The 9988-nt window shown below is 35.1% G+C and overlaps 1 protein-coding gene across 5 annotated transcripts in view; it reads right to left on the reverse strand.

Moving 5' to 3' along the window:
* Window positions 1-5115, reverse strand: part of LOC121874255 (N-acetylgalactosamine kinase-like) — a 32583-nt gene extending 27468 nt beyond the window's left edge. For 2 of the 5 annotated variants that reach the window (XM_042378352.1, XM_042378353.1), the window contains exon 1: window positions 5015-5115. In XM_042378352.1, coding sequence (XP_042234286.1) covers window positions 5015-5063 — 49 coding nt within the window. In that variant the 5' untranslated portion in view covers window positions 5064-5115. The other 3 variants (XM_042378350.1, XM_042378349.1, XM_042378351.1) reach the window with 3 other exon arrangements.
* Window positions 5116-9988: the final 4873 nt, after the last annotated feature.

Here is a 9988-nt window from a genome sequence, read left to right on the forward strand (position 1 = left end):
TACAACTACACATTCCTGGAGCTGTATTTTCTTAACTTTTACATACGTAGTAAAAAAAAAAAACATTAATGCAAATTTGATCATTCAGCAACACAGAACTATGTTAAACATTCATAAGAAAAAAAATCTATTTTGTTCTTTTAACAACTGAAAGCCTGGACAGAGTATAGGGATGGTACAATACGAATGATTATCGTAACAATGTTATCTCCCCAAGAGTGGCACTTGTGGTTAACTGGAATAAAAGATAATAGGTACTTACCGGTAAACCCATCGCACGATGGGGAACTGATATGATAGATATTGCCTTATCAACACAACATTAGTTTTATGCCATGACTAGTCACCTATTACTTTTCAGTATTTTGTTTATATATATATATATATATATATATATATATATATATATATATATATATATATATATATATATATATATATATATATATATATATATATATATATATATATATATATATATATATATATATATATATATATATATATATATATATATGTGTGTGTGTGTGTGTGTGTGTGAGCGTGCTTGTGAGTGTGTGTGTGTGAGCATGCATGTGTGTGTGTGCGTGCAATGATTCTATTAAATCACTGGATATTAAGACCAATTTCATACTTTTTTGTTTGATCAAGCATCTCTTTCCCTGAGTTACCTGTACTGTACTGTACTGTACTGTACTAATGCTCTTATATTTTGCAACTGTAGCATGTACTGTATTTACCTGCAAAACTCTTAAAATTAAATAAATTTGGGTAAATTTCAAGCAGTGACACAGTGTTATAAAATGTCCATAACATTCTTACAATAAATATACTTTATGAGCTGAATATTATAAATAGTTTCCTCACTTAGGCAACAGAACTTATCTTCATATTGAATTCCATGGACTACGGTATACATTAATCACACCAGTTATCAATGAATGACCTTCATAGGTACCCTTCACCGATAAGCAATGGTAATGCACCCCAGAATCAAACTAATAAATTTTAATAATAATAAAAATGTAATTTTAATAGCATATACTGTACAGGTATCATAAATGATTTGATGAAACAAACGGGTTCATTATTATGAACATGTATAAAATTACACGACTGTTAGCAGGTTTAAATAAATCATCATACAGTTTCAAATCGTCCATAATATACTGTATATATATATATTTGGTATATACAGAATATTATATCATTGTACAGATGCTAATATCCATTATCATAGACTTTTCCGAGAAAATTTGAATTCCGGATATGAGAGAGTTCTGGGTTCGAAGGATTCTGGCTAACGGAGATATTACTACTTATACAGTACTGCACTTGGATTGTACAGTACTCATAAAAATAGATAACTATGTTAAGTATGTGATATAACATAAATTTTATTATTGTTTTTATTGTACTGGGGCTGCATACAGTACTCAAAACGCCTCATCAGTTACGTACAGTAGCAGAGATACGGTACCGTAACTTACACACTCCTTACAGTCCTGTATAAATTTCTCATACTCAAAATTTAATTATGGGTCCGTAAGCAGTCTGTAACTCTAGTGTTTACACTGTAAATTCAGTTCTCTTGTCCAAAGGTAGATTGCAGTGCATGAGCTAATTGGCCAATCGTCGCTCAGTTAACACAATCATCAGCCAATCACAAGAAAGGGATAAACCAGGTGAGATCGACGCACATGATAGTTGCTAGACGTACCTCAAACATCATAAGTGAAGATGGAATTATGTTTCAGTAATACTTGAGGACAATGGTTAACCAAGGACCAAAATAATCCAATAACATATATATACTGTATATATTTCATGTAGATCCACAATGGAAACATGGACAGGATAAATCTTGATAAAATCACATAGGAAAAAGGAAACAATGGAGCACCCTTGGTTCGAAAGCCTTGCTGGATTATCCGTTTTACTGGACCAACCAAGGTCACGTAATAATAATTCAACAATACACCTCTGACCCACTAATTATACACCTCCCATGTCTCTAAAGCACCATGGACTGCTAGAAACTTAAATTCAACAAATTTTAAATGTAAATTAAATGTGAAAAAAATTTAATTTTGAGCAACATATTACTGTACTCACTGTGTACTCAAATGTACTACACTAAAGGACTAAAAAAAATATTTATTTTGCAAACTATATGATGTTTATACTCAAATTAATCACTATCTTACAAGGATTCCAGCAATGTAAGTTACATTCTGCTGGGAGGAAGGGAAGGAAGTTAAGTGCCCTTTCGTAATTTTGTCCGGACTAAAGGAGGTGCCGGACCATCAGTTCCCGGAAAATTAGTGGTGTGCCTGTAGTAAAGTAATACCTTGAATGTGGGCATCCTCAGATCTCAACCATCCCAGAAAAGGATCCCATACCCATTATGTGAATTATTAAAGAAATGCAAAAATCAAAAGCCATAGGAATATTGACTTCAGGCTGAAATAATAAAAAGGGAGATACTACAGAGCTCATCATAAACCTAAAGAAGTTAATATAATATTAAGGAAAAATTCATGCCAATTCCACATTACCTTTACCAAGATGATAATGAAGAGAAGATAACCCAGTTGGTGATGAGAAAAGTCAAAATAGATTGCATGGTTGACCTACATCCAATGTTTTCAAGAATGTTGAATTGCAATGAATTTACCACTACAAATAGAGGTTAAAATCTTGCAGAATTCCAACAGATTTGAGAGCGGCTAACTCTGCCCTGTGTATATAAACAAAGAGATAAAAAGATAAAAGACATGGAGCCTCTCAATTGTATACTGTAGGAGACTTTACTTTGGCATCTTTCCTGTAGAAGACCATAATTAGTGAGGCTACACTAAATAAAGTTATGTTGAGAAAAAGTCCTTAAATCATTCTAGCATTACACATTTGTCATCACCTCACCTGCAAGCCACAATTGTTTCTTATTTCAGATTCATGCACAACTAAAAAGGAACTAATAAGCACAGTAAGTGCAATGCAAAAGAACAGGGATCAGAAAAAGACACTGACATAATGAGTAAAATGAAATAATGAAGCAACTTTCACCCATAATGAGTAAGTCATATTTAGATGTAAGCATTAAATCATTGAGCAAACTGAGAAAAATGAGAACCGTTTGAAAATTGGGATATGTTATGCCCACATAGTTTCTATACATAGTAATAAAAACATAACTGGTCTTTTTCATGTAAGACTTAAAATCACTCATTCAACAAACTTAAATTATCATCAATATTAGCTAATTTTAAGTTGCAAATAATTATGATGCAGCTACAGGTACAGTACAAGAATTTCCTCCTGGTAGCTGCCATGCTGTGGCTTAATGGCAAACCATAGCTATAAAAAATATTCAATGACTTGACAGTGAAGGCCAAACTTATTAACTATAAATCCTTTGGTTATATTAAGACAGTTTTCGATACAGAGGACATTACTAATTTTGGCAAGCAGTCCTCAAGAGAATAACACTAATGCATACTCCAAGACAGCAGTACAGTTCAGTACTGTACAGTAATGCACAGCAAAAAAACTGTAAGCCAACTTTCATCATAGAGTGGAGAAAGCTGATTTCCTCTAGATGACTCCATTGTAGTCTGCAGTACGGCATTTAATACCCCAAGAAAATTAGCTGAGCCTTTCCAAAAGTGACAAAATTAACTATTATAGTGGGGAAGATCATAACAAATTTCTGTATGTTGAAGGCACTGATTCTGCATTACATGACCAACACAACTCGACCCAATCCCACCTAACCTGACCCAGTGACAAAACATTCACAAATGTGAATGAGCGAAAGTAATAATCTTAAAAAATAATATCTCGATTACCGTTAATTTACGGTGGAAATAACACAGAAGAAAAACATCCTTGAATTGTCTTAACATTATGAAATACATATTAATAACAGCGAAAGAAAGACCGGTGTAAAATTATAAATTCACCCCCAAAATAATCTATTCTGATACCATAGGAACCAACCAACCTAACCTAACCTATTCTAATACCAGACGAACCAACCAATCTAAACCTAACCTAACTTTACCTAACCTAAAAAAAAAGTGATTTGCCCCAAAGATAAATGTCAGAAACATCTAAAACAAGAAAAACACGGTGAATTTGCATAAGCGCACCACACTCTGTTAGAAAGTAAAAAATATATTTTTCTAGTGTATTTGTGTAAATTTAGACCGAATATGACCTTCATTTTCGTCGGAAATTGGCCTTTTTTTTATCGATTTTTTTTTTCGTGGGACGTTTTCCGAAAAAATAATAATGGCTAAGCGAATAAAAAAATTCACCGAAAAACACTAAGAAAACAAAAACCAAACCTAACCTAACCTAACTGACTCTCACCATATGATGGAATCACCTATTTCTTACCTTATTGGCCTGGTTCTTGTTCGTCGTTGGATTCTGAGATTCTTACAGGTTGCTGGCGTTGATTCGAGACCCAAAATAAAAATCGAATTTGATTGGGCCAAAAATACAGCAAATTAAATAAAAAATAATTTTAATTGGTTGCAAAAAAAATACGCTTTGGATTGGCCGTGTGGCATGTACGGGAACGTATGCGCGTGATGATTTATGAAGGAGACGCGCAGTGTGGGAGGTGAGGTAGGCGATAATGGCATTAGATTAATGGAAGAAAATAAAGAAAATTTTGAATAAGGTATCCCCGTTATTATACATTTGCAACGGTAATGTAATAGATGAAAATTATCTTATAATTAGACGTCTTATTCGAATATGACAATAGATCAGTGGTAAGAATGCGTGGTATGAAAACGCAATGATACCAACAAAACTACCGACAAATATATTTTTCATGTGAAAAAAGGTGATGGGTGGATAACGATAATTAACCGAGATGCCATTAAAGAAAAGTGCATTAGAATTGTCAGTACTCATTACAACTATTAAATTCCCATGATTCTTGTAGTGGCAACAAGTGAAATAATACAATATAAATATAAGGGAGGCATGTAACTACCTGTCCCTGCTCTTAAGGGCCACGGGGCTGCTATAACTACTTCCGGCATCGTTAGCGGTGAGCCACTACACCAGTGTTGTTTACGTCGACAACTGTGTTCGTATCCCTTATCTCACAATGTGCCACAAATTATTACCTTTAATCAACATATATTACCATTTCAATTTCCTCATCTATATGTATATATAATACAATAATAAATGTTAAACATACAGTGCGGTTGAATACTTAACACATATAATTATAGAATGGTTACAGGAATAATTCTGAACACGCATTGAGACAAATGCAAATAAACGAGAGATAACCGTCAAATCAGTTCACGTTATTTAAAGGGTTACATTAACAATAAGAGGATCCAAACATCATAATACGTTATATATATTTTCACCACTTTCAGATTACTAGCCGTTCAGGCGGTTAGTCTACAGTGCCCAATGTTAGTACAGGAGGAATAAACAGGGAGGTACTACCGCCCGGGAAAAATATTGGAAGCATTTTATGTCTTTTTTTTACTTTTATCTTCTTCACCAAAAGATCTGCTCGCTAGCCGCCCGGGCGATCGGTCACGTCTCTGTCACGCACTGTTGGCAAATACTGGGCATGCACCGGCTCCTGAATGTACCTGAACCTGCTCTAGTGTTAGTCAAGTCTTCTCTTGAAAGAGCTCACACTCGGTGCCGTCACAACACTCTCTGGTAGATTGTTCCAAGAGTTTACAACCCTCACTCAGAAAAAGTTTGCCCTCACGGTTTTCCGGACTTGCGGCTTCTTCAATCTTGAGCTGTGACCCCTTGTGGGGCGAGCGTCCGCCAGCTCCAAGTAAGGACACTCAACTGAGTAGTGCCCCCTGAGATGCTTATAAACCTCAACTAGGTCCCCCCTTGCCCGTCTGTAGTATAAGCTAGGCAAGTTCAGGCGCTCCAATCTCTCAGGGTAGCTGAGATGCCAAAGTGCAGGCACCAGTTTGGTGGCCCTCCTTTGAACATTTTCAACCAACTGACAGTCCCTAGCATATCTCGGGGACCAGATGGGGTGACAGTACTCCAGATGGGGAAGCACTTCACTCCTGAAGATCGTCACGAGGGACGGACCGTCTAGATATCTGAACGACCTTCTTATAAGACCCAATAATTTATTTGCCTGATTTACCTTCTTCTCACAATGGCCCGAGAACTTCAGCTCATTGTCAACATACACACCTAGGTCCTTCTCACACACAGTCTCAACTAGTACATTTTCTTCATCCCGTTGGGACATATGGTACGCCTCCTTACCGTTGGTACGCCCCAGGTGCATCCTCTTACACTTCGTGACATTGAATCTCAGCAGCCATTCCTTCGACCATTCCTGGAGCCCACAGAGGTCCTTCTGCAGCTCTTCACAGTCCGCTTGGTTCTTAATTTCCCGTTGGTACTTTTTCTTCTTTTCCACCACTGATTGGCTCGTTAGCCGCTTGGGCGATCGGTCACGTCTCTGTTACACAGTTGGGAAGTACTGGGCATGCACCGGCTCCTGAATGTACCTGAACCCGCTCCAGTGTTGGTCAAGTCTTGTCTTGAAAGAGCTTACACTCGGTGCCGTCACAACACTTTCTGGCAGATTGTTCCAAGAGTTCTCAACCCTCACTTTGAAAAAGTTTGCCCTCAAAGTTTTCTGGACTTGAGGCTTCTTCAATCTTGAGCTGTGACCCCTGGTCCCCAAGATATGCTCGGGACTGTTAATGTTAGTTGATTGAACATGTCCAAAGGAGGGCCACCAGAATGGTGCCTGCACTTTGGCACCTCAGCTACGCAGAGAAATTAGAGTGCCTACAACCGCCTAGCTCATACTACAGCCAGGCAAGGGGGGACCTAATTGAGGTGTATAAACATCTCAAAGGCACTCTATCTCATTCTGATATAAAGACAATGGCATTATATCATGCACAGTTAGTACAAGAGCCAAGTGAGGCATCTGAGTAAGCTAACCAATTGTTACCGGTTGTTTTGAAATAAAACTGGTGTGTTCCCCTTTTTGGTTAATATTTCAATTTGTGTCTCGTAGAAATACCGTAACTTTTATTTCAAAGGTGATACATAAATTACATGATGCACTTCCTCACCTCCCCTATCATAAACAAATACAGTACATTCAGAAAACTCATCGAGATGTTCTAAATTTTATTTAACCCCTTTGCTACACTAATACTACTTATAATGTTAAAAGAAAAATTACAAAATGAGAGCAAAAATAATTACTGTACTAATTAGTGATTTAATTAAATATACCCATGGCAACAGCATTTGTGGAACATCTCAAGAAACATTCACTGAACATACATGCCAAGAGTACATTTAATATATGTACAAGGAAAATGATGTTTTGTACACTTACCACAAAAAGTTCTTAAACAGCGAGGCTTGACACATTTCGGAACAAGTACTATGGCTTGTGTCATCTCAGAATGGATGGTATGTCTGGTTGCGAGGTGACTCAATATTTCGTAAAAATATATGTTGCTCGTCCTTATAGTATTTAAGGTGAAGTATTGTACATGTAATTTAATTTGCAATAAAACTTCCTCAAAGAGCAATGTTCAGATTTCTCATTTGTTCTGTCATAAGTATGACCATAGAGCATTCAAGATTTTTTTGTGGCGAGTATACAATATTTCTATGAGTTACTAAATTTTGTCACTTAAGAGACATAAAAAAAGTATTTATTGAAAGTCTGCTACAAATATTAAATTAACCAAATCAGCATGAAAAGTCATTTCTGTATGTACTATACTCTTCATATAAGATACCAGTACAAAAGTGTGAAACAAGAAAAAAAAAAAGGTTTTCTTGTAGCTACAGTGCATAGCAATTATCACTTACTGTTTGAGATAGAACAAAGGGGCTAAAATCTTAAGGTTTGGCCTTGATGTGTAAAAACTGCACACAAACAAGAGAAAATGTATTCATATAAATTTATAATCCTAACAAGATAATGATTTAATACCTTTGGTCAATAAGTCAAAGTTCACAATCTTAAAGCTATATCTACACAGGGTACAGTACAGTACACAGTAATAACTCACAGGAATGCATCATCAAATCAAACTACAGTTTATAATATTTTTCTTGTATTCAATCAATCACTCCTTTATTTACACCACCTTTGAATCTCAGTACAATATGATAAACACTGTTATTTGGCACCAATAATAAACTTGATCTGTGATTATGAATAAAGCACCTTCTGGGTTGAGAATAGAATTTTTCATAGCCTTACAGAAATAGCAGATCATGCCAGGGCCAGAAAAAATCATCCCTTAAATGAGATAATGTGTATTTTAATGATAATTATTAAATTGTCATTCTCTAGAAAATCCTTCTTAAAAAAAAAAAATCACCTCTAGTCACGAACCAAATCCTTTTCTTACTCTTGTTTAACGAAAGTAGCCTCTTCGTGTGGTTAGGGTTTTCTCCATAATTTATTATTGGGCATGTTATTAGTAATGACTTTTTCCAAATTTTGCTGGATTTCGTAATTCTAAAAGGTACAGTATTGACTCAAGTGATTCATATAAATTTAATGATTTTTTTCATGATGTTAGATCTACACATTATATGAATCATTGATACCTTGGGGTGGATTAACTGTTACAGTATCCATACATATATTGCAGGGTTTCAGTAAGCTGCTAAACATTTATATATTTTCAAAATACAGTATACATCTCATTTATTAACTGTTTAGTGTTCATGTGTGGCCAATGTTTCGAAAAGTCATGAAGCAGGTGAATGAAAAGAAACTACCTGTACTTCATTTTTATATACCAAAGCTCAGTCTATTTTTGCATCCCCAGTCTAGGTCCCCCAAAAAAAAAAATGCTGATCTTATATATTAATCAAACAATATTAAAACCCATAAAACATAAAAAACATTGGTTTGCCACTACAGTAACTTTTAAGTTTCCTTAACGGTATGGTAGTTTGGGCCACTATATCTTCCTGTGCTGAAAGATTGCTTAAAATACTGAAGAATTTATTATTAATAATTTCCATCAAATTGTGTTTATTTCTTTTCATTTTGCTGCACATTTATTTTTATGGTTACCAGAGGCACAGATATCACTCTAGATGCTGCCAGATATGCATTGTGATAAATGTTCTTCCACCATGAATTTGTAAGGTAACTGAGCAGTTGTGAAACTTTTGAGGGTGAATTATTATTGCTGATAACATATGGCATATTATATGGCTCATGGTTGTTCTAAGACTCATGAAACGAGGCAAAAAGCATAAGCCCATGTTTTGTTTGTTTGTAGGGCTGAAAATGTAAATAAAAACTACAAACTGCAGCACTTAAAAGTATATCTCCTTCAAAGATACATCATGATCTGGTAAAAGCAAAATAACCATTTTACAATGTACATATACTGAAGTCAAAATTTGGAGTTGGATTAGATCATATCCTTAAATATGCAAATACAGAGTAAGTTCTAGTGGACAACCAGTGACTCTTGCCTAATCAGCTTCAGTGCCCCTGGATACAGTACTTGGATATTTTTCTTTGATAAGGTATGGTTAGGATATTCTTGTAATATAACCATATAGTACTTGCAAAATTTTAGCATCCTTCAATATATAACTACAACACTGTTCGGTAATGCACTATAAAATTAAGATAAATACTTATAAAGCAATATTACCAATCTTATTCACTGTATGGTATCAATAATGTGATGATGGCATGAGCTGCTCTAGCAAATATGAAATCATTTACAAATCAAAATGTGACCCTGATGGTTATCACAATTTTCTTTCTTCTGATGTAGTTAGTGCAATATAAAATTTAATTGTATTTTTAATGCATGTACAGTAAAAAGTTGTTAGGAGTAAAACTGGCAAGGGACCATAGTTGATAAATTTTGCTTTTAGTGTTTTATTTTATTTTATTTTTTTAATAACTTATCATAGGTTGCAGTTACAGGTACTATGGTCA

This window comes from Homarus americanus, unplaced genomic scaffold, assembly GCF_018991925.1.
Source record: "Homarus americanus isolate GMGI-L3 unplaced genomic scaffold, GMGI_Hamer_2.0 scaffold49667, whole genome shotgun sequence".
NCBI lineage: Eukaryota > Metazoa > Arthropoda > Malacostraca > Decapoda > Nephropidae > Homarus > Homarus americanus.